A 26,889-nucleotide genomic window follows, 5' to 3' on the forward strand; every position below is an offset into this window, starting at 1 on the left:
AGATGATTAACAATTTTTTCCTTACTTTCTAACCCGGCATTGATTTCAGCATTGCCTTATTAATCTGGTTTTATTACATCCTGCTACAATCAGTATTTTCAGTGAAAATTTATCTCGAGTTGTTAATTAAACGCATAAAAAATGGCTCTGAAAAGAGCTTGCACGCCGTCCCCACGGCTCACTGAAATGTGTTGAAGTCGCCACTGAATGCGGTTTGTGATTTCTGACGGCTGTTGGCTCTTTCACATGCAGCGAGTCGTGATAAACCTGAGAAATGCATGTAATTGAATGTTTAGGAAAGCTGTGTTACAGATAACACACTCTCAAAAATCTCCATGCTCTCTACTGGATGACCTTTCAGACGCTGCCATTGGTTCATCGTGTCCTCTGGTTTACGCTTTATTAGGGGCCAAGCACCGAAGGTGCGAAGGCACCTATTGTGTTTGTTGGCGTTATTATTATTCTTCCTCTTCTTCTTCCACCCCAAGTCTATGGTAGCCCATAGAACCGATTGCGGGAAAGTTGTATAATTTGGCACACTAATAGAGGACTGTCTGAACATTAACCGTAGCAAATTTGAAGTCTCTAACTCAAACTCTCTAGCGCCACCAATTGTCTAAACTTTCAAAAACTTGATGCTAATAACTCTTGAACCGTAAGCCACAAAATGAAAATTCTTTTTTTCTGTGATTCCTTGGCTCATGCCGAGTCGAATGGACACCGAAATTCAAAAATCGCAAGGTTTAGTTTTTTCGCTATCGTCAATTGTTCGTAAAACCTACTTTTTCGAACTCGTCCTAGGCCGTTGCACCGATTGTCACGAAAATTGAATCAGATAATCTTCAGACCATGCTGGCAAAAAGTTATGGAATTCAAGTTGATTTCTCAAACCGTTTCCGAATAGCTCATGAACGAATTCTTCGAAAAGCACGCAAACGTGAACGTGAGGCTATATCTCCGCAACGGTTTGGCCTATTGAGACCAATCTTGGTGGGTCTTATAACAACCATTCCCTGGGACTACCTGCAGTGTTTCGGCGCTGTGCCCCCTAGTGGTCAGGAGATATGAATAATGCATGTTTTTGCTCATAACTTCTGAACGGTTTTGCCAAAAATCACAAAAGGGGTGTCTTTAGATTCAGTGCATCATTCCGAGTCGAATGATACCGAATGTTCCCAATTCGGCCATTTTGGGCGTCGGCCATTTTGGATTTAGTTGTAAATTGCTGTATCTTAAGAATGAAGTTCCGTATCGTTTCGCAAATAATTAAAAAAATGTCCGGCTCCATGCCCTGAATGTACACAAAAAAATTGGGGGCAGCGCCACCTTGTGGTCAATAGTAATAACAATGTTTTCGAAAAATGCTAATAACTTTTGCATACATTAGCCTATTGTAACAAAGCTGATGTTGATAGATTCCTTGGGTCATGCCGAGAACACCGATACCCCATTTGTCAATTTTGGCAAAATTTCCTGTCCGCCATTTTGATTCATGTTGAAAACCTACTTTTTCGAACTCCTCCTAGACCGTTGCTCAGATTTTCACCAAATTTGATTTGGATCATCTTCAGACCATGCTGGCAAAAAGTTATGGAATTTGTGTCGATACACGTAACCGTTTTCAATTAGCGTACCAACGAATTTGCTGGAAAGATGCCAAACTGCATCTGAGGCTGTATCTCTGCAAAGGTTGGAGATATTTACACAAAACTTAATATGTGACATTGTCACATCACATTGACCACGCCACATGATTTTGGTCACAGCGGCACCTATTGGTCAAGAGTAATAAACCAATCAATAACCGCTAATTATTACATTTCTAATAATGCTAATAACTTTTGATTGCATTAGCCTATTATCATGAAACATGTCTCAAAATGTTCCTTGGGACATGCCGACAACATACATACCAATTATGTCATATTAAGCAAAACTTCCTGTCCGCCATTTTGATTCATGTTGAAAATCTTTTTTTTTAAACTCATCCTCAACCGTTTGTCTGATTTTCACCAAAATTGAATCAGATCATCTTCAGACCGTGCTGACAAAAAGTTATGGATTTCGTGTCAATAGACGAAACCGTTTTTGTACAGCGCTGCTTCAGATGTCAGGCATCTTCACAAAATGAGTCTGAGGCTATATCTCTGCACTGCTTTGTTGTAATTAAGCCAAACTTGTGTGTGCCATTGTCTAACATGGAGAATAGGCTCACAGACACTCACACACAGAAATGAAATGGTTCAACTATTATATGAATAATCAATAAGCATGATTACACACACACACACACACACACACACAGAGAGAAGTACATGCCCACACATTTTGTTGTATGTAGATATTTGAAATAAATTATAGGTGACACACAACTCACAGAAAGACTTCTTTTCTTACATTTCTATGTCAGATTTCATTGCATTCATATTCTGACATAATAGTAAACATTTGATATACATGTATGAATAAATTGTTGAACTTTCACTCAATGTGATCTTAAATGCTTGAACAGTAATATTAAATAATAGTAATATATATTTTTCTAGATTAATCAATCATCGAGACAATGAACTGTAATGTTTTAGTCTTTAGTGAGCCCATTAGTGGTCTTCCAGTGACATCTAGTGGTCGTAAATGCAATTTATCATACAACACTGTCTCTTTAACCTTTATAACTGTTATATGTTGTCTTAATTTCATTCCAAAGAAGCATACGCAATTTATGTATAATTTCACAGTCTAGATAATAGTACTGCACTGATTTTAAATAACCTAGATATGGCTGACAGTAAAAGAATAGAACAGAATTACAGACACACACAAACATGAAATGTTTAAACTACTATATTAATACTCAATAAGCATGCTTAAACCCACACACAGATGCACACATTTTGTTATATATATAGATAATTAAAATAAATGATGGGTGATAAAACCTATTGCAAGTCTTCTGTTTTTATGGGCTTCTATGTCATTTTTCAGGTTTCATTGCAATCATAATCTGGCATAATTATAAACATTAGATATATCTGTATGAATAAATTGGTAAACTTTGACTCAATGTGATCTGAAATGCTTGAACAGTAATATTAAATAATAGTAATATACATTTTTTCTAGATGAATCCCTCAACAAGCCCATAAACTGTAATGTTTTAGTCTTTAGTGAGCTCATTAGTGGTCTTCCGGTGACATCTAGTGGTTATAATTGCAATTTTTTATTCAACACTGGGTTTTGAAGCTTTATAAATATTACAGTGTTCTTTTTTACCTAATCTCTGTTAAATTTTGCATGATTGTTTAGAAAAAATACAGATCTAATGCATGTGTGATTATATTACCCCTTTTTTTTTGCAGTTTAATGCCATTCACAACAGAAATCTTTTGTTTTTTAGGCCTGTTTAAATGTTATCTAACCAAAGGACAAAATACAACATATTTTTTCAAAGTTATTGATCTAGAGAGTCCTGAGAATATTACTGCAGTGGTTTGATCAAAACTGAACAAAAAACCAGGTGACCCAAAACATTCAAATTCGTGGACCAATTTTATAAAAAAGGCTATAACTCGGGAACAAAATGAGATATCTTCACCAAACTCAGAACTCATATGCATGAACAAAAACTTTAGTCAAATTATTATTTTTTCCATATCTGCCACTTGGTGGCGCTACACGATGAAAAAAAAATAATGGCTATAACTAATCAACCGCTGATCCAATCAACTTGAAAATTGGTATGGCCCAATGTGGCATAAGTGTCTATGAGGAATTTCACTTATCTTAAAAAACATGGCCGCCATTGGCCAAACAACTTTAAGCACCTATTTGACAAGGTTAATGGAAGTCGATCGGAACGAAACTCGGTGGGCATGTTCGACTCATTGCCCTAAAGGTCTGTAAGTATTTTGAAAGAAATTGCCCACAACATTGTCACCTCCCACAGAACACAACAAAGCGATTTGATTACAGCGCCAACTATTTTCCAAAAATGATAATGCATCATTTTACTGGAGTTTTACTGGCTGTTTCAATTACACTCTTCCAATAATTGCTTTTCTTACTCATTGCATTTGGTCTGATGCTCCATGCCATGCTTAGCTCCTCGCTGTGGAACTTTTATTAACGATTTTCAGCCATTTCAATTACAATCATGCAATTATTAATTTCATTATTCATTGTTGCATTTGGTCTGATGCTACATATGCTTAGCTCCTGATGTTGCCGCTGGAATGCTTGGCCCCGTGATTGCTGCTTGCAGCTATATTTTATAGCTGTATTTTGTTTCAATCTAGTTTCTTTACAATTGGTTGTCACCAAAAGCAAACTCATAAGATTCAGTTATAGACCAGAGAAATAAACATGCACGTATCAGCAGTGTTGGCCAGAGGAGGAGCAGATACGAGTCATTTTGAATGCATATCTATATGTAGAAGACAAAAAGTACCTTGTTCTTTTATTTTTTAATTTGTAGCATCTAATATAGGCCGCTCTTTACAACCTGCCTACATATAATGCCTATTTATTATTCCATAAAACGAGTTGATGTTGATTTTAATTTAAGTATTTCCATTATTTAGTGTTTCTTGTACTCGGAGAACAAAACGGCCTTGCAAATATATATAAAATACCCTATAAAGTAAACTCCAGGAAGCAATTATTGATCAATAAACAAAATAAAAGTAATGATTCGCATGAAAGGTCGCTGTTTACTGATCGTCATACTGTATCAAAACCTTACGCTGTTTTTTTTTTTCATGGGCCATAAAAGTATCATAATTTATCTCTTACAATACAGCTAAAGTTTATAGTGCGCTCCAAATAGGAAAAACAATGTAAAAAAAACTCATGCAGATTCTAATAAACAACTATAGTACTATTAACTTCAAGCCAGTTTTCTGCATGTGACTTGCAGTCATTCTGGGTGTTTCACACAGCCTGCCGAACAGAGCGGAGGTTGACAAAGATCAATTTGTGACAGACCTCTAAGAGTCTCGTTAGAAAGAGCTCTCATGTTTCTTTCTGATGGAGCACTTTGCCATGCACACGCTCGTGCCTTCTTCTGCTGCAGACGCCTTCGGTGACGGAGAGCGTGTGATGATCTCTCCTCAGAAGTGCTGTCATCCCGCTTCACGTTCCCGAGTCAGACGCGAGAATGGAATCGCAAGGGTTAATCATAGAAAAACTGACATGCATCAGAGGTCACATGATTAAACACCGAGCTCATCACCACAGCGTAAACAGACTGCAATAATTAGAAATCTGGATTTTTTTTTTAGATAGATATAAGCATGTAAACACCGTTTTCCATGACCTGAATAATTTAGTGTTTGGAAAATTATGTAATTGAGTTGTGCAATGCTAATTCTTGGCACAGATCTCACTCGTATACGGTCATCCTGATGCTCTGCTCTCATAGAAAGGGGAAACGTTGTGAAATTACGAGGATGGAGTGAGTCCGTTTGATTATCGTAGCAAATGCAAAATAGTTGCAATGCTTGGGAAAACTGGTTTAGCTATAGAGTTAGCGTATACGCTAGAAAGAGTATGATGTGCGGCAAATGAGTCGCTGTAGAAATCGAATAATTAATGTTTGTGGACGAAACAGCTCAACGTGAGCCAACGCAAACGCAATGACACAACGCCTGAAGGACTCTGTGTTGGGTGATCAAATATGTTTTTAATTGATATAGTTGTTGATTGGTGATGAACAGAATGGCAATGTCAAGACTGATGTCATCACCTGGTGCAACCAATTAACGAAATGAATACAATTATGAGGTAATTAGAGGTGTTTGCCGAGGCAAGCCTCACTATTTGGATAGCTGATGATTAGGATTTGAACAAAAGCCTAATGTAACTCATCCTGCAGAGTTTGTTCTACAGATATATGAATAAACACTTGTGCATTGCACATTATAAAAAGCATTTAACATTTACATTTTCCGACTAGTTAGTCCATAATAATTATCAACGTCTGACCTGTTCATGAGTGGAGTGCGAGCTATTCATGAGTTTATTTTCATGACCCTGACGGTCATGCATTAGAGGAGGACTGATGCTGGCCTTGTTTTTAATGACATTAGTCTCTCAGCCACACAACGGCTGGAAAAAATGAGATGAGTCACGCTCAGTGAAGGACAAAAGCAGAACAGTTAATTGCTAGCATTATGAAGCAACAGGTTCTGCGGCTGCTGTAATGTCATCGCGCCCTGTCTTAAGATAAAAGCCTTTTGTTGTGGGGGTGTTGAGGCTTGACAAGCCATCGGTGCATATGAGAATCTGCCGACACCTGATTAGACATTTTTTTAATTAGTGCTTGTTTTATAAGTCGGCTGAAATCTCTATGCACTCTCTTCTGAATACAAATAAAGCGCCCCTGCATTTACTCTCTCTTGTGTTTTATACATCCTGCGGGTTCGAGAGGCTTTCTGTCAGACGGAGAGATGGTGTACAGGTGGCAATTACACCAGAATGGATGAAATGTATGAAATCGGCACGTTTATTCTATTATGCCTTCCAACTTCAGCTTCCAAACTTCTCAAGCGTTGTGTTTGAGGACGATTTATCTTTATTCTAGCCACAAGGCATGCTGGAAGTGCACAGAGCAATGTTTCATTAATGCATCCTGCCATAGCACGGCCCCGCATTACTAGAGACGCCTCCCAATACACACCAAACCATCAAGTCTTGCCCTTTCTCCTCCCATTGTCTTTCTGGCAACAAGGATAAATGCTCACAGTCAGAATCCAACCCTCACATTTTGGGCTAAATGACTGCAATGTTGGATTTCACCTTCTGAGGTAGTCACTCCTCCTGTTTTCGGCTTGTCTGCGGTCAGTAAATAAAGAAGGGTTGTTTTGAAGTGCGTTGGCCTGTTGTCTTGAGAGTTTGGCAAGCGTCCCGGAGATCTGTCGGTGTGTTTGTTTGAAGTGAACGACAGCCGGGAAATAACTCCCAGTATGGCCAATTACAAGCTTTATTTCAACAGATTAGATCTGCTTTTTGATAGTCATCCTCCATGCAGTCAACCTTCATGTAGAGATGAATTTATAATGACAGCATATGGTTGTACCTTTCAGAACAGACATACCATGACCTGTGATTATTAAGCAATAGTAAATGTTTCAAAGCCACAAACCGTGTGATTCAAACTTAAAATAAATTAATAAATCACATTCAACATTGATAAATAGACAACAGCTGTAATAATATTTCTCGATATTGCTGTATTTCTGATCAAATCAATGCAGCCTTGGTGTGCATAAGAGACTTCTTTCAAAACATTTAAAAAATGACCGTAAACTTTTGAATGGTATGGTTATATATATTTTTATACTATTTTGTCAAGATTTTAAATATTATATTGCTATATTATATACAAAAAGTCAATAATATACAGATTTTTTTTTTATTCTGTGACTTAAATCTCAGTTATTTGTGGGAAAAGCACACAATTTCTCATATTCCTCCAATATTTTACTTAAAACAAAGAGTCTGATGTAATCCACCTGAAAGCTGGTTGATTTGGTTTGAGGTATTTTTTTTTTTTAATTTACTTTCTTTTATGTAAAGCAGAAAACATATCTTCCATAACCGAAGTTGTGTTCTCTAGTCATTCATAAACACGCAGTAGCAAATCCTCAATCAGGTGCAATGAAACTGATCCGATCTAAACGCTGCTGTGATCAGGTGTGTGAGGAAATGGGAACGCGTGAGTGTTTTTGCAGCAGGTGATTTCATGTTTCTGCAGGGAACGGCATGCTTCCGTGACTTTGTGTGAGATTAGGAGAGAGACGTGCCTCGTGTGATGTCCGCAGATAATTCACCAGCCTGTGTTTTGTTGCTGGAGTGAGCCGTGGGGAATAGGCATCTACCACATGATTAAAGAAAGGCCACTGTGTTCAGTGCATCAGAAAGGCTGATTAGCATCGACTTTCCAGACTCATCAACATTATATTATAATGGCATTTACAAGATTCGAGCTCTATTTTATGTGGACCGTTAGAAGACATTAGGTGGGCTTAATGTTTTCTCCATTCTGCTTGTGTCTGGTGCATTTTATTCCATTTTTGGTGATAAAATGCTACTGGCTTCTCTTCATTGTTTCTTGAGAGGTATTATTTTTGTGTGTGCACAGAAGAGCCGGATGAGAAAGGAAGAGCCTTGGCGTGAAGAGCATGCACTTGACTTGGGAATAATATTGCACCCTTTAATTATTGGTTTTCGGAGATTATTCGCTTGCATCTGTTTAAAAAAAAAGTAAAATGACTTGTTTTTGTCAAATTCAGCTGTATTTTAATCAAAACGTAAGTATACTTCAAGTAAAATGATTTTTCACTATATTGAACAGCAGATAAAAATATCTCGTATTTTCTGTCGTAAAGCTGCATTGCTGTGGAAGTCGAGGACATATTTCCCCTGGAAGTGACTTTTTGAGATTGCTTCTCTATCAACACATTGTACAAGCAAATCTGTCTTTGCTCTGGGCTGTATCTCTGGTACACACACACAAAAAAATAAAATAAATAATTGTGTGATGCCTTGCATATAGATTTTAAAAGTTGTGATTTTTTAAAACATCTTAACATGTTTTGCTGTCTCAATTTTCTACGAGCAAATAATTTTGCTTTGATGTCAGTAAGTGGTTTTTGTGCGCAGTTGAGTAATTGTGTGCGCTGATTTCTGCTAGTGTGTGGTGTCTTCATATTTTCAGAAAGTTAATGTTTAAATCCCTCAAACTTTTGATCGGCTGCTTTAAATTTAATATAATCTTTTTAGGTGTTGTGCGTCCTGCATCATTAAAAGTAAAATATTGCAGATCCTGGAAAAACCTTGCACGAAGAAAAATAGCAATCGGGGTTAAAGGAATAGTTCAGCCAAAAATGAAAAAGTGGTGAAAATGTACTTTAACCTCAGATCATCCAAGATGTAGATGAGTTTGTTTCTTCATCATATTTGGAGAAATGTAGCATTGCATCAGTGTCATCACCAATGGATGCTCTGCAGTGAATGGGTGCCGTCAGAATGAGAGTCCAAACAGCTGATAAAAACATCACAATAATCCACAACACTCCAGTCCATCAGTTTATGTGAAGCCAATTTTATTTTATTTTTTTGTTAGAACCGTTGCTTCTGGCTAAAATAGGAGTCATCTATCTGTTATATTGCTTTCTCCAGAAAAAAAATTATTTCATCTGAATCAGGAGAGAAATTTGCACAGATCAAGCACAGATTATAAGCGAAAACCGCTCTAAACAAATATGTCTTTTTCAATAGAGGAAGGGATATAACAGATTATGGATCTGAATTTTAGCCAGAAACACTGGTTTAAAGTTAAAAACATATTTATGATGCATTTGTTTGTTACAAACATGCAACTTTTGGCTTCTCAAGATGTCATTTGATGGTATGGATTACTTGTGGATTATTGTGATGTTTTTATCAGCTGTTTGGACTCTCATTCTGACGGCACCCATTCACTGCAGAGCATCCATTGCTGAGAAAGTGAAGAAACAAACTAATCTACATCGCAGATGACCTGAAGGTGAGCACATTTTCAGCAAAGTTTAATATTTGGGTGAACTAAACATTTAAATAAAAATTTCAGAGATTAAATGTTATTGACAAAGCACACTAGTTAAACTGTAAAGTGTTTAATTGCTACACCTCTAGTGTCACAAAATAGATTTGCAAATAAAAACACAACTGAGCAAGCTTACATGTGTTGATTTACTTGAGCTTTAATTTATATTTTGATCCTCCATTTTTTTTTTAATCAAGTGTTGATTTAAAAAGTTTTTACACCAACAAACAAACAAACAAACAGAGAGTTATATATCCACAGTTTGCATATGCAACTTAACATCCTGGTGTTTCTTGAAGGATTAGTGAATATGATTAAAAATGCTGGTGCTGACTGACAGCTTAAAAATAATACTCTGCATGGAAAGAGTTAAACCAAAATATATTCAAATGCAAAAATGTTGCACTAATTTGATTGGTTTGAGGGGTGTTGTCTGCTGTTATGTCCCCACTAATGCTAAAACATATTTATATATTGAAGGTATATAATTATAGACCTCACATAGAGCATTTGGGGAGGTATAAAGAGGCTCTGTTGGTGTCCATTAACTTTCATTTCCACTCTCATCCATTCTAAAGTGGGTCGTTAGTTTGGTGCATCTGGGTAACTGATCGGCTAATCTGTCTTTGATTTATGTGCAAGGAGAAGTGAGGACTTACATGGAATTGATTACTGACATGGTTAATTGGCTAAACCCACTGGTACACTGAGACAGGCTTATTGGAAATGTCAAATCAAGCACTTCATTTGCATTCATGATGCATGGTGTCTATTCTTGCTTCTGCCAATGCAGCATTAGTGGATGCATTCTGTGTTAGCGAGAGGCTGAGGTTTCACGCTGCCGCTGGAGTCATGCATCTGACCATCTGTCTTTACACTACTGCCAGCTCTTAAAGTTTACGGACACTTGATCGCAGCGTTGGTTCTTTGCATGCTCACTTAAAATATCAAACATTTGGATAGATGATAGAGATTCGGTTCATTCAACCTAACACTTAGACCTCATATGCTAATCATATGCTAATATTTTGGTAAGTTTGAATGTGTTTTCTTCTTCATGGAATTCTATTATTTTACAAAACTTTGTTGTAAATATGTTTATTCACACACTGTCATTAACGAGCAGTCATTAAATAGACTGGATTATCACAAACCCTATAGCTATACATAACATACGTCAAGTCAGATTTTGATGACATGGACTGAATAAATCATGTGCCTACTTGTGTTTTAGAGGATCCAGCATGTGGCAGATGAAAACATTACAAGTCAGTTAAATCATTGGACAATTTAATGATTTAATTATCCATTCATAAAGACAGCAACTTGCTTCATTCTTAAACGAATCGGCCTGTTTGAACAAATAGTTTGAATAAATGAATCACTCATTAAAACAGGTTATTGCTTCATATTTATTTATCCATGAGGAATGTAACAGCATAAATACACACTAAGCAAAATATTGCTTAATTATTGTTATGGAAAAATCCCCCCAAAATATAGATAACATTGTTTTTGTCAATATTGCACAACGGTTTATATAGCTACATATTACAATGGAAACCTGCATAATGCTGTAAAACAGCACTAAAATATAGAATGAATATTTATTGCAAATGTATATTTTTGTCGAAAATGTTTTTCTGTGGCTGTTTGACCCGCTTGCTATTAGAGATCGACCGATATGGGTTTTTCTATAGCCGATGCCGATATTTAGAGATCAGGGTCAGCCGATGGCCGATATGTGCTGCCGATTTTTAGGGCCGATATCTTGAAGTTTTCCCCTTCGTTTGCATGCTAACATGTCACACTAATAATAAGTGGATGCACAACATTTCTAAACTTATCATTTATTGAGCACTGACTTGAACCATCTTAATTTTGTGCACTGCACAGTATTAAAATAAATGTATCCAAAGTTAACCAAACAAATCAATAAACTGACAAAGTATTAAATATATAAAACATATATCGGTCAACCGATATATCGGTTGACCTCTACTTGCTATGACAGACTTTTGTGAAATGAATATGTGCATGAATTTAAATGCATAAAGTGCAGTTTAAAGAACATAACAGGTGTGCATTGGGTAATAATTTCTCAAGCTCATCAGTCTCTGTCAGCACTTGAGCTCATGCACAGGATCACATTAAACACAGCACATATAAGCCTCTTATAAAGATCTCTCATGCTTGGGACGCCATGCAGTCTCTGCAATAAACACTCACCTTAAAATATAAAAGCTTGTTGCCAAGAAAACATTTCTTATTTTAATTTAGTCTAACTGAATCTTCTAAAATACCTAAAACTTGCAAGGAAACACATTGGCTGTGTCCCAATTCAGAGAAAATTAATAAACTGGATCCTGAATTGCACACGTGTCTTTTAAAGAAGTGATTTGAGTAAGTGATTCTGAAGCATGTGATTCGGAAACCAGACTTGAGCAAAAACGTCTCGCCCGTCGGTTTGGGTCAGATATTGGTCAGTGAGCCCACGCTGATTTGGGACAATAATCATCAGGTGCACACAGACTGTGTACCATTCATCTTTACAATCACAGGCCCACTTAGAGCTCTCTCAGACAACAGCTTGTCATTTTTTGATCAATAGAGCTCCTGCTGTGCAATTTTGCTTCTCACTTTGCACAATAGACAGGGCACCAGCCGCTGGAAACAGACAGTGTGTTTGATATTGAGTGTGTACAAAAATAAAGCTTTGCCGGTTGAAAGTCCATAATTACATGTATCCGTACCTAACCGTTAACCTTAGAATGAGTTTGTGTTTTTGTATTAACATGTGGTGATGGATAGTAATTGATCACATGTAATCTGGATTACGTAATCAGATTCCTAAAATTAAGTACTTTGTTAATTTTTATTGGTTACATGACTACATATTCACACAAATGCATTTTTCTCTCTGTATTTTTATATCAATATGGTACAAAACTATCATTTTTAAATCAATGTTATAAATGAGTTAACGGACTACAGATTGCCCAGAACTGGTTATACCTGTTTTATTTTATTTTCACTCTGAGAAAGTAGTTTCTATGACTAGTGAACTACATTCCAAGTCTCCTGAAGACGTGTGATGAAAGCAAAGGTTTTAGTTTTTGGAAATCTTACCCTCTGGCGTAGCTCTCAGATCACACTTGCACATATTCAAACTTGAGTATCGTTCAGCACAATCGTGGATGCACCATTCAGAAAATGTCACATTAGCTAACAAATATTTTTTTATTAGATTGTATGTTATGATATGGAAGCTATAACGTTACATTTTCACCATCACAGATCTCTGTTCTCTTGTGTGAATCAAGATTGCATGAATATGCATTCAGTATAACCCGAATGACAAGCACTCAAACAGAGAACATATTGTTAATTTTGTGAGGCCTGCAGGATTGCAAGAGCGTGAAGGACAATTATTGAGTGAAACACATCCTTTATTCAATTAGTTTCTTCAGACAACATATTTTTAGACTTCTTTCCTTTATTTGGTCATATAGGGTCTGTAAGTGTAAGTGTTTGGGATTCCTTTTGCCAGGAATTGTGAAAGAGGTGCTTAAAATAAGAATATGCAGCTCTTTTTTGGTTTGTCCCCTATAATCGTATGGAAGCATATGGCAAAATGACAATGCAATATATAAAATGGCAATGCACTTCAGTATTTACAATTACGTTTGTGCAACGTTTGGTGCAAAATGAAAATGAAAATTAAATTGCATCATTTTCATTTGCTATTTCATACAATAGTTTTAATATGTAAAATGAATACTAATTGTATATGCTTCCATGATAATCATTCTACTGCACCAAAATGTGTTTAAATTGTGAAGCGTTGGGACTGTATCTTGTAACTAGAATTTTTCTTTATGTAGATATTCCTCTGAGTTTATGGAAGTTTATGACACAAATGAAGATATTTTGAAGAATGTAGGCAACTAAGGAGTTTAAATCCATAGTAGTTTTTCCATTCTATGGAATAAATGGCTACCGTCAACTCTTCAACAAAAGAACAAGGTTTGGAAATAACCTGAGGGTGAGCAAATGATGACATCATTTTAATATTTGAACTGTCCCTTTAAGATTAATTCGAAGCAGCGCTGACAGAACAATGTGCAAAAAATCTTTGCATTTAGGTTTTAAGCTTGTGATAACGCATGCCGAACTTTCTGTGATGGTAGGACAATTCTTTATGGAATTTATCATTAAAGGAAACATGTTTTGTTCATTTGTGATAAGTTTTGAATCTTTTAATTGTAAGTTCCTTATTAATTTGCATTAAATTATTTATCAGTTGAAGATTCCTTCTTGTTTATTGTTAAAGTCAACATGAATTAAGTTGCATTAATTGTTACTATTTTTAATTGTAATCTTATTACAAAATGTGTTAATTTGCATGAATTGTTTTGTAAATTTTTCCTTAAATTTGCTGTTTTAAACATGCTAAATTGACAACCCTATAGTTAAAAGACCATTTAATTTAGTCTTGTCCTTTTTTTTTTTTTTTTTTTTTACAGCTGCTTGTATCACATATGCTACTTTAATTTCCATAAATATATATTAATATTAAAAATATTTTATTATTATTATTTTTTTTTTTTTTTATTATTTTTTTTACCAGAATGGGTTTACACATGTAAATGTAATCAGGTTACAACATTTACTTGAGATGATCAGAATAAGACCAAACATGAGCCAATTTTCTCATTACAATATACAATTACTTTTGTTATTTTAACAACTAACTCAAATGAACTGCATCATTTGAAGTCTAATAACCGTAAACAACTATACAGCTTTATATAGCTTCACACGCATGCATGTTTAATTGATTTAATTAATTGTCTGGTTGTGTTTGGTTTGATCAGATGGTGGCTGGGACTATTCCTTCACTAATCCAGCTCAGTCACTAATGTTGAACAATGCTCTAATAAGATATAGCAAGTCTCATTTTGCCCGCTGTCATGTTGATTTATTCTCATGTCTGTAGTCATGATACATCGCCTTCCCTGCCTCCACAAAACTGACTCCATATGGTTGCATCTGTCAGAAAGCCTTTGAGTTTTTCGGGTGCAAAATATGAGCCTACAGGTCCTGCTATTCCCGACCGATGCTGAAAAACATCAGGCTATCTCTGACAAGCACACCGATGGATGAAAAGCCACGTCAAAGTCATGCAACAGTGAGCTGTTCATTTGCATTTCGGTCCAAAAATGTGGTTGTGATTTTACCAATTATTTTAGAGCATCATTAATTCAAAACACTAACACATGCATAAATCTGTTAGATGTTGAAATAATGTTTTTCAATGTTTGAATTTCATTCAGAGCCCTTTTCTCATGCAATTTAATCAGTGGATTAACAGATGGTGTTGCAACCTGTAGTATATTTTTATGTATCTGTCAGGAAACGACTCTGAATGTCACATTTTATTTTATGTAAATGCAAAGCCAAAGATTAGAAGCCGACGTCATTTACATTTACCAGTTAATGATAAATGACATAAAAGCAAATGCTTATGCAATATATAATGTCTGCGATTGGCTTACAAGTTTTAATATTTATTGTTAGTCAGCTGTTTTCCTAACTCTTTTGCTATAAAAATAATTATGTGTCAAGTTGCATCAAATACATGTTCTTCACATTAGGGATGCACGATATTGGATTTTGGCCGATATTCGATATGCCAATATTTGCAAAATAATTTTGGCCGATACCGATATATATACACATTTTTCGCCTGATATATTTAAACTTTAATGTATCTCTTCTGTACTGATTCTACCATAAATGTATTATTTTACAAATGTAGACAGACATTCACACCTGAAAAACAGGTCTTGGTGCTCAGGATGATGGCTCTTAAGATGTGTAATCATATTTTTAGTGTTGAAAGACTGTTGTTTTACGCCTCCTCGCATCACTTGTGCTTTACAAATATTACAAATAGCAACTTTGTTATATGTTTGACAGGTCTCGAAATGCCTCCACACAGCTGACATGTTATAAGTTTGAGTTTTTGGCGCTCAAGCTACGTTCATGGTCGTCGCGCGCGCACACGCCCCCTATCGGTTTGGCTCATCGGCAGAAATATTCATATCGGTACCGATACCAATGTTGTGCCGATATTATCATGCATCCCTACTTCACATTTAACCCGTGTGCTGTGCTGAAAGTCCAAACCTTTTACAAATCTCTCGTAATGCTATATAATCACCAAATATTGGTTTCAATCTTTGACAACTTGTTTTATTTCACTAACGACAGGTTTTGTATTTCTTCTTTAAACGGATTGATCGTAGATCCTCATTTATTCGAACTCATTCACCTTAGTTTGCGAGGGTTAAAAGTGTTATCCGTGGATAATTTTGGCAATGTTTACCCAAAAACCTGTTGCCGGTTTTCACCATTTTAATCTATGATTTGGTATTAATATAACATCAGGAGAAATCTACAAGCGTTTTTGTGTAGGCCAGTCACTTTTGATGTAACAAAGAGGGGCAAAAAAGTGGAAATATAAACATTTTGGCACGAGGTTGTTATTTAGGGTTTAAAACCATAAATACAGTAAATCCACAGAATTCAAGTACTGTAAATGCAATTTACTTGCAGTAGAGTGTATGTTGTAAAAACAACTTACAATATGGTAACAGACACGAGTAGTCAGTGAATAATTAGATGTGATTGTATCTAATGAAGTGCAGGTTTTTGAGGGAACCCTGTGAAACCCTGATTGGGTATTTAATAGCTGTATTGCATGGAAATTGAGACTATTGCTGTGTTGGTTGTTTGCTGCCTGAGTGATATCAATAAAACTCACCACACAGCTGTAGTAAACCACATCTGGCTGCGCATTGAACTCCTTCTTTATTGCCCTTAGCTCTGCAGGTTGTGCTTTCTGCGAGCAGAGACTGTCTCATAGCGGGAGACACGTGTTCCAGTGATGAGACGTGTAGCCCGCGTCTGCGGACCCTGCGTCAGTGTGTGGCCGGTAACGGCAGCATGAAGCTCGGCCCCGGAGCCCGCAGTCAGTGTGCAAACGCCGTGTCTGCGCTTCTGTCCAGTCCTCTTCACGGCTGCCAATGCAGACGAGGCATGAAGAGAGAGAAAAACTGTCTGAGCATATACTGGAGTCTCCACCAGTCTGGCATCCACGGCGAGTAACAATATCATATTCATGTATACATATAGACGTCTCTTATGCTTAAAAAGGCTGCATTTACTTAATCAAAAATACTGTAAAAACAGTAAAATATTTTTAAAACTTAAAACTGCTATGTTCAATGTGAATATATTTTAAAATGTAATTTATTTCAATGCTGCGCAGCTGACTTTTCAGCATCATTACTCCAGTGTGTCACATGATCTTCAGAAATCAGAATAATGTGTTGATTTGCTGCTCAAGAAACGAAGGTGTCCTCGACAGAACGGGAAAACGTTCATGTAACAGTGTGCACAAAGCTGGAAAGCGTTAAATGTTCAAATCTCTTTCGAATTTAATCGAAGTTGATGTCCTAACCAACCACAGCGGGACATTTTGCCGGTTGCTTGGTTTTCTTGATGTGTTTCTTGGCACGTCGCGCTCGCTGGGAAACCTCACTGCTCTGTAGATGGAAAAATATAAGACCATTTCACACCGTTAAGAGTCCTTTATGAAATCAGACACCGGCAAAACATCTAGAATGAAATATTTGAAATGTACATGTTGCTTGAAGAAAGTTTTGTGCTTCTGAAAGGCTGTCGAAGCAGTGGTATAATGTGAGCAGTGTCATAATCTCCATTATGAAATCAGATTAAAAAAATAAAGATTTTAAAATACTCATAATCTGACTTAAAAAATGCACAAATTCAAATTATTTCGAATTAACGTAACAGATCCCCCCCCCTTTTTTTTATCGCAACCTAATATATTTACGCAAAATATTTCTTCAATAAAATATTTCATTATTTTTAATTGTTTACATTTTTATGGTTTTAATTTTATAAGATTTTAATTCATGAAAAAAATGAACCCAATTCAATTCCTTAACAAAACCCCAGTTCGGGAAACTTTGTAATGTTTAACGCACTTCATGTTGTTAATAACAACAAATTTCTTTCTAAATTTTTATACAAGCATGGTACAAGATTATATTTTATTTAATATGATAAATGAGTTTGGTCGAAAGTAATCAAAAAGCATTCCAATTATATATCCTAAAATGTGTAATGACTAGATTTTTTGTCATGTAATTTTTAATCAGTATTGGATTAAGATTTGTGATTATTTACTGTGTACGCATTTTACAGTTATATGTTTTTCACTTAAAAAAGGGCATCATAAAAAAAATTTATTATGCCTGTTTTTCTAAAAAAACACCTTCAGTATCACCCGACTCCATGTGGTCCCTTAAACATATATCGTTCTGTATAAAACATTTCATACACGATGCATTTTCTGAAACGAGCCGTTTGTTCTCGCAGGGCTTAACCTGGTGGAGAACTATCCGTATGAAGCGATCGAGAAAGGATACGACTTTGTCCGTCTGGCCTCCATCACTGCAGGTAAGATGATTTGATTTAATTCATTATGGTGACCTACGACCTTTCAAAATATTGAAAAACAAACACGCAGTCACATATGAAAATGCTTTTTAATAAAGCATGTTGGCATAAATGTAAAGGAAGAAAATGCATGTAATTGCAACCAATGTGTCTTTATCTAGAGCCTCTTTGTATTGTGACTGACTAGAGCTCAGTGCTTCGAGATAGAATTAAAAAGCAGAGTTAGAATAAACACACACACACACAAATCCAATGCATTCAACATCAAGACATATCATTAAGACATCAAAGAAGAAATATTTAGAGAAAAAGTCTTAGCATTACAAGTATGCACTGTATCCAAACACTGCTTTATTCTCACAATTTAGACTTTTTTGAAACATTTTAAAACATTTGATTTTCAAAACGCACTGTTACAAACTAACCCTCAAAATCATACTTGGTCTTTTCATATATTGAAATAAAGCTGAAATAAGAATATTTGATGAACTAACTGAAATAAAACTACTTAAATTACTAAAAATAAAACAAGTTAAAACAAAAAAGAAAAATGTCAAAATCAATTAAATTACTAAAACGTAAAAAATAATTATTATTTTATTTAATTTTTATTGTTTATTAATTGAAACTTACATTAAAATAAAACTATCAATATTAAAAGAAAAGCTTTAAATTGTTTGATGTACATTAATGACACAGCAGCAGATAAATTAGACTGCTGTCCCTTTAAGACCAATGTTTATATGTTTATTTAATAAATAAATGACTGTGTTTAGGTGAAAACTCCACACGACAGGCATTTTGACATAATTATGTGTGTATTTGACCATTCAAGCGAAATAAGAAGCGAAAGAAATCTGGGTCCTTTTGCTTTAAAACTTTTAGACTAGCCTTAAAAGTTAATAATAATCTAATTTGTAAGAAAAAATCAATCATTTTGACCCATAAGATGATGTTTTTAGGGCTTTTTTAGATGTTTTTTGCTATTGCTACAAATGTACCCCAGCGACTTAAGACTGGTTTTGTGCTCCAGGGACACATTTGCATACCGTGAAATAAAGGTTTAGGTTTGAGAAACGTTTTAATTCTCCACAGACTCTGAGCTCGGCATGAATGCAGTGAACCGCTGCCTGGACGCTGCCAAAGCTTGCAACGTCGACGATGTGTGCCAGAAACTGCGCACAGAGTACGTGTCAACATGCATTAAACCCTCCACCAAGTCGGGTTTGTGTAACCGATCGAGGTGCAACAAGGCCTTGCGGCGGTTCTTCGACCGTGTGCCTCCGGAGTACACCCACGAGCTGCTGTTCTGCCCTTGCAGCGACACGGCCTGCTCAGAGAGACGACGACAGACCATCGTGCCCAGCTGCTCCTATGAGGGAGAAGATAAACCCAGCTGTCTTTCCCAGATGAGGATCTGTAAGGCCGACTATGTTTGCAGGTAAGCTTCGTACTCTGTGGGCGACGAGAATAAACAACCTTGCATGCACTCTCTTCTCAGGGTAAAGAAAGCCTTGGCTTTTCTATAGCTGTCCGGAGAAAAGAGAGAATGCATGCATTACTTATCTTCACATTCCTCGTAATCCGGGTCTGTATAAATCGGCATTTAAAAGCTGTGAGACCCTGAGAAGCCAGACTGGTCTGGATTAAACCTCACCATTGTGCATTAAATATCGAGCGGTGCAGGTTAGATGAAGTCAGATTCAGAGCTCATGCAATCATAACTAATATTCTGGATGCTGTACAGCACAGTCACATGCATTCCCGTGCACTCCATCACTATAAATAACCAAGAGAAAACCATCTGTTGATGATTAATTGGTGTTTAAGATGGGAACTATTTGCAACTGGTAAGAAAAATAATATTTGTTTGTAAGGTAGCATGCTTCACTTCCAGTGGGTGATTAACAGATTAAAAGCAGCACGCTATGATTACGATGATGACTATTTATCAAAGATGTTGTCCGGATGTTGGCATTTAAAACAACATGGTCTATTCTGGGAGACAATAGAGGAAAACAATGCTTACTGCTTAATGGATTTTGATTTAACAATCCAAATAATATGCTTTATAAATTAAAAAAATAAAGGGACTACTTTTAAACTAAAAGCAAGTAGCCTATACATTTTCCCTTGTTTATAATGTTAACTCTTTCCTCGTTTATGAGACAGTGCTTCCCACAATTGGTGTGATTTTCCTGATCTTCGTGTTTCAGGGTTGCCAGATCTGGCGAAAAAAATCAGCTTAAAATTGATGCTCGAAACTATATATAATAGCAATAAAAATCACACCTTGGTTGAAATCTCGTTCTGCGGAAGGAGTTTTTGCTTCATCCCATGGATAAAAAATAAATAAAATAGTCAAGTTTTGCAGGAAAAACACGGACTTGGCAACTATTACACATCTTCTGAAAAGTGTCTGGATCTAAAGACGGCGAAGAAGCATAAACTAAAGTTATGAAGTCGATGCATGCGTAAAATAATGTGATTATCAAACAATAAACTGTGATTATTAGTGAATGTGTTGAAGAAACCGATCTGCTTTGCTCATCGTTCTGAATCTGATATGGATGTAGCTTTTTAACAAAAAACACATTTCCCCACATGCAAGTATTAAAAAATAAATAAAAGAACATAATGCATGAAGCTCACATTTATTTAGAGGCAGCTGACAACTTAAAATAAATAAATAAACAAAAACCCTAATGGTGAAAGAGTTAAAGACATTTGGTTTACTTATGTATGCATAACAATTGTGTTAGTGTTGAGATGCCATTCGATGTTCAGTGTCATCTGAAATATAGATTTAGACGTCGGTGTCTTCATGATCAGGTCAATACGGCCGACTCTTATCAGGACGCTTCTGTCTGTTTGCCGGCGGTCCATGCATGTACTGTATAAGCTGTGCTTCTTCTGCAGATCCCGTTTGGCCCAGTTTCAGTACGACTGCCAGCCAGAAGAGCGGTCTGCCACCGGCTGCAAACAGGGAAACTACGCTGCATGTCTTATTGCTTACACTGGACTGATAGGTGAGTGCTTTAAAGCTGTTTCAGACAAATGTTCTGCAAACTGAATAAATGATTTGCATGCATGCTCATGGCTGGCCATTAAAACATGAGCGAGGCTGATGTAAGTGATACCTTGGTTATTCTCTTGCTCAGAGAAACACACGGACACCTGTGCGTCTATAAAACTACCCAGGTTCCTTTAAAGTCATGGAGAGATTGAATTCACTTCCCAATAAAACAGATTGAAAGCAATATTTTTATGAGGCTTTCTGTTGCATAGAGCCTTTTTTTGTTTGTTTAGTTCTGCTTCGTGCTCATTTACTATATACTGCGCAAACAGAATCCCCTTAAATTAAATTAAATTAAATTAAATGCATGCATTTAGCAGACACTTTTATCCAAAGCGACTTACAGTGCATTCAGGCTAACAGTTTTTACCTATCATGTGTTCCCGGGGAATCGAACCCCTAACCTTACGCTTGCTTGCTTGCTAGCGCAGTGCTCTACCATTGTAATATAATATCTTTATGTTTGGAATTAAGAATGCATTAATTTAATAGAAAAAGCAGGAATATTCTGAAATATTATTACTATTTAAAATACCCGTTTTCTATTTTAATGTATTGTAAAATGTAATTTATTCCTGTGATGCAGCGCTGTATTTCCAGCATCATTCCTCCAGTCGTCACTGTCACATGATCTTCAGAAATCACTCTAATATTTGTCTAAATGTGTTTGGTATCGCAGGCAGTCCAGTCACCCCAAACTACGTGGACAACTCCTCATCCAGCGTGTCTCCCTGGTGCTCGTGTTCAGCCAGCGGGAATCTGAGAGATCAGTGCACCGAGTTCCTCAATTATTTCACCGACAACCTCTGTCTCAGTGAGTCCGAGCTCCTGTACTGTGCATCATCCGAGTCAGCCGTCGTATCCAGTGTAATATTAGTGCATCTCCATTTATCACAGTCAAACGTTTCTAAAACCTGAATGGATGTATTGCATTCGAACATCACATGCAGATTTTTTAAATGAAGGCCACAGCAGTTTGCAATGAGAGGAAATGCATTTAAAGCATGCAGACGTTTTCTAGGCGATGCTGACATAAGCTGTGCAGAAACACTTTGTATTAAAATGGGATGTCCTTCAGAACAGCATCTTGTCTAGCTATTCACTGCAGCATTAGTCATATTCTCTGTTTTACTGTGTGTCACATCAACCAGAAGAACAAACAATCAGACGACAGAATATTTCAGAAAACACCTCATCTGTCTCTCATCGCTTGTGTCCTGGTGCTCCATTTAAGCAGCTTGAAAAAGTTGTGAGGCACAGTCTAATTTCAACATTTCTTTTAAGGTGAGACACTGCAGGCAAAAACTGTTTTTTTTCAAGCACCTGTCAATTTTGAGATTTTGGGCTTTTTGGTTTTTCATAAAGTGCTTTTTCAAACTAGTGGAAGGAAAACATCCAAAAGACAGTGTTAAGTGTTTCTTTTATAGCACTTTATCTGTTTGTGTCAATGGATTTCAATTACAATACATATTTTTAAAGGCCGTTTTCTCAAAATGAGTTTTTTCTTCAACACTGAGTCATAAATCTCCTCTTCAGAAGCACTTACACACACCAAACTTGACATTTTTATTCCTGTCTATATTCTGAAGGTTTTTACAGAGGGATTTGTTCATATATATTTTCCTTGATTATATACAACATCTTATTCCCCCTAAAATTGTGAAAATATAATAGTTTTCTGGCTGTTCAAAGTATTTTCTGAATTATGGAGTGACAAAAAAAAGATAACCAGAATTCCCTCTGTAAAAACATTTGACTCTAATATGTCAAAAAAAATTAAACAAACATTTTGAAACTGACTTCATCTAGTGTTCAGATGTTTGTACTAGACATTTATGCAAATTAGCACATTTCATTAAATAATGCCTAATTTACATATTTAAACATAACATTTTTGAAAACTTGTAATGCAAATTTTTTTTTGCAATAATCAATGTAATCAATCAACTGGGTAAGTGATAACTATTAGTTTTTCACCTGCAGTGTCTCGCCTTAAAATAAAAATACATCTCAATTGAATTATTTCATTTTAGCGTTTCAATCCCTACAAGTGACCACAAAGATATGCAAAACATTTGTTGAACTTATTTATTAACATAAATAAAGGGTAACAGGGTGGACATCATACCACCGAGCAACAATATATGTCAGCATATTGCTTAATACACAAGAAGCATTTAGTCACGATTTACAATCATTGCAACAGAAAAACAGTTCTGTAATCTAAAAGATAGAAGGACAATTAATGCATTAAATGAAGTCATTCTTATACCTGTTATTATTACAAAATCCCATGTGTTTTACTATCAGGGATGAATAGGAAATTTTTGATAAATAGGAAGTTCAAAAGAACAATATTTATTAGAAAACATAATAATTATATATATATAATTATATATATATATATATATATATATATATATATATATATATATATATATATATATATATATATATATATATATATATATATAATTTATATATATAATTATATATATATATATATATATATATATATATATATATATATATTTAACATTATTAATGTTTTAAGTCACATTTAATGAATAAAAGTATAAAATATATATATATTACCATTTTACTTTTTCAATATTTTTATTGCATTTATTGTAATTTTTATTTTATAAAAAGTATTAACTATAATACAAACTACTTAGTATTTATAAATTGCAAAACAATCAATCAATCATTCAATAAAAAATAACAATTTATTATTATTATTTATTTAATTCAATCATTATTATTTTAATTAATAATTAATAATAATAATATTACAATTAATAATAATAAATAATAATGAAATAAAATAAAAATGTTTATAGCATCATTCCCACTGCCATCATTTCCACCACTGATTGAAATATACGTTGAGATGGTGGGAAGTGATGTTTTTGTTTCTTATATAAAATCCTGTTCAAACCGAGATCTCTTACATGAGTAACTCAGCCGAGTGGCATGTCTCGGAGAGAGCGATCTGTGAGTTAATGAGAGGATGTGGAGAGACAGGTGCAGGAGCACGGCCTGAGCCGAATACTGAGCGCCGCTCACACCAGAATAAGCGTCTGATAACAGAAGCAGTTGCGAATGGAAATGACGTGTGTTTGTCTCAGCTGTGGAGGTCTTGTCTGTTGCATGAATAGAGAACGCGCTCCTGACGTTTGGGAATGGAATGGACTTCAGACCCACTCCCACCCGACCCCCGCGGTTCATCCCTGTGACGGACCGAGGGCCACGAAATACGACTGTGTTTGTCACAACGGAGACAGAAGCGAGCGCTCTGAGCCCAGCCAGACCCACACAGGTGAGGGTTCGAGACGGAGCTCTCTCTCTTACGGGAAAACCAGGGCTGCATGATTAATAAAACCGAAATTGTGATTATTAACATTGAAGGTGGCAATTCAGTGGAATAATGATATGAGCTGTGTTCTTTCAGTGTTGGGGTAATGAATTGTTCGTTATGTAATCAGGTTACTGTTTCAAGTAACTAGTATTGCATTACTTATAAATTTGCCGCTACTTTTTTTAAACGCATGACACATGCAAATTACTGTGTTTTTCCATTGATTCACCGACAGTTAAGTTAGGAGTGAGATTCAGATGCAAGCTCCTTCTTTTCCTTTTGGGGTAAATGGGACTTAAAATATAACTTTTGAGATTTTTATTATATAAAAAAAGAATAAAACAAAAGTAATGTAATGCATTACTTGTTATAAGAAGTTAGTAAAGTGATTTTGTTGCATTTTTACGGAGTGATACAATATTGTAATGCATTACTTTTTAAAACTTTATTCTATAAACAATACTAACTGAATGTATTGACAATCTTAAAGCATTTTGGTTAGGTTCGTTTTTTTTTTTTTTTTTTTTTTTTTTCTGTTTCCGGTTTTATTTATTTTTATTTTTTTATATTTAGGTTATTCACAGGAATTGTGATATTTAAACTCGTAATACTGAGAAAAAGTCAAAATTGTGAGATATAATTTAGCAATTGTAAGCAATTACTCTTGAGTAATTATATCTCAAAGTAATATAAACTTGCAGTTAACTTTTTTTATTATTATTATTAATTGGCGTGCATTGATACATCTAATAGATTAATTAAATATTGCAATTGCAAAGTTTTTTTTTTTAATCAGTTCCAGAGGTTAAATGTTGCCCTTCAATGCAAAAACGTCTGGTGCACATGACCAAACGTACCTGAAACCTAAGTAAATCTCCAAACTGTTGATGTTTTCTGGTCTCGCTCCGCAGGACTCTGTGAAGGTGAGGCTTTGGTCGGACTCCACCGCGTCCTTCGACACACAGCAGAACTCGGCTCACGTGTTCGCCGCGGCGTCGATAACCGTCTGGATCTGTGTGTCTCTCAGCTTCTTGCTCAGCTGTGTTCAGTAACCGTACACAAGACATTCTGTCCGGTCCGTAACTTCAGATAAACTGGATCCAGTTCATCTCCAAAGCTGGAGAAACTGTCCACACTGGCCTTTTTCTCTAACATTGGAGTCATCGTGTCATCTCCAGTTAAACCTACAGAATCTGAATCTGAAGGCACTTTTCAAGAACCGAACCTCCCTGTACATATGTACATAGCGTCACACAGAGTCAATATGAAACTGTGCTGTTCATATTTTTCTGGATTGAAAAGACTAAACGTTTCTAAAGCCCTTCTAGCACTCCGAAATCAATTCCTGATTAAATGTGGACAGACATTTTTCTTTTGTAGTTCCTCATGCATCAGTTCAACCCTTTGGAGATCCCCTTGAGGAAACTGCGATTTAATATCATTCTGTTCGACTTGACTGAAGAGAAGACGAAGGCTATTTCTGATCAATAATAGAGGGGTAATGCTTTGGAAGTAAACAGTACTCTTCCCAAAGCTCATGATGTGCTATTGGGGCAAACCAGAGCTGTGTCTTTATGTATAATACGATGTGTTCACGAGGAGTCCTGGTGTTTATGATCATGAATACGAAGGCTGGTGTTGTGGGAATGGGGTTAGGGAGGTGTTTCCCGCTCCAGACGCTGCTAAGAAAGCCCTTGATATTTCTCAAGGATGGCTGGGAATCTCATTCTTTGGTTCATCATGTGGCACTAATAAAAGATGCTGGTTCATTTCAAGCCTGTTGCTGTTGTTTATGACTCAGGAACTTTAAACAAACTGACACAAACATGTGGAAAGGTTAGTCAGGTGTGTGTGTGTGTGTGTGTGTGCTCTTGTCAAAACATGCCTGGGGCCAAAAGTGTGGAGAAGTGGAGAAGCTATGTCTGACACAGAGATGGTTTATGGCCAAGTAAATCAAGGGAACTGTGGCACGGGGATTATTTGGATCTCAGGAAGGGAAGAACGTTTTGTCAAAAACTGACCGTGCTAAAACCATTGATTCTACAAAGACATATTTTGGAGAACTTTATTACTTTTTTTTGGTCTACAAAAAATAAGGTATGTAGTAATCATGTTACTACCTTCACCTGATTTGATATTTGACTGACGAATATAAAAAATACAAAATAATTAAACGTAAAAAATTTTTTATAATTTAATTAAAATGTGTGATAGTTAAATAATTTATAAAATGTAAATATTATTAAAAATTTAATAAAATAATATTTATTTAATAATTAAATAAGGTGTAATAAATAATTTTTAACATTAACA

General features: G+C 35.7%; 1 protein-coding gene across 2 annotated transcripts in view; it reads left to right on the forward strand.

Moving 5' to 3' along the window:
* The window catches only part of LOC113057864 (GDNF family receptor alpha-4-like), a 43,804-nt gene extending 18,117 nt beyond the window's left edge, over positions 1–25,687 (forward strand). Inside the window, exons 2-8 of one of the 2 annotated variants that reach the window (XM_026225416.1) lie at positions 16,476–16,751; positions 18,059–18,139; positions 19,235–19,580; positions 21,059–21,168; positions 21,895–22,029; positions 24,377–24,537; positions 25,488–25,687. In XM_026225416.1, coding sequence (XP_026081201.1) covers positions 16,476–16,751; positions 18,059–18,139; positions 19,235–19,580; positions 21,059–21,168; positions 21,895–22,029; positions 24,377–24,537; positions 25,488–25,628 — 1,250 coding nt within the window. In that variant the 3' untranslated portion in view covers positions 25,629–25,687. The remainder of the gene's footprint in view (positions 1–16,475; positions 16,752–18,058; positions 18,140–19,234; positions 19,581–21,058; positions 21,169–21,894; positions 22,030–24,376; positions 24,538–25,487) is intronic. The other variant, XM_026225414.1, reaches the window with a different exon arrangement.
* Positions 25,688–26,889: the final 1,202 nt, after the last annotated feature.

Source organism: Carassius auratus, chromosome 39 (genome assembly GCF_003368295.1).
Source record: "Carassius auratus strain Wakin chromosome 39, ASM336829v1, whole genome shotgun sequence".
Taxonomy (NCBI): domain Eukaryota; kingdom Metazoa; phylum Chordata; class Actinopteri; order Cypriniformes; family Cyprinidae; genus Carassius; species Carassius auratus.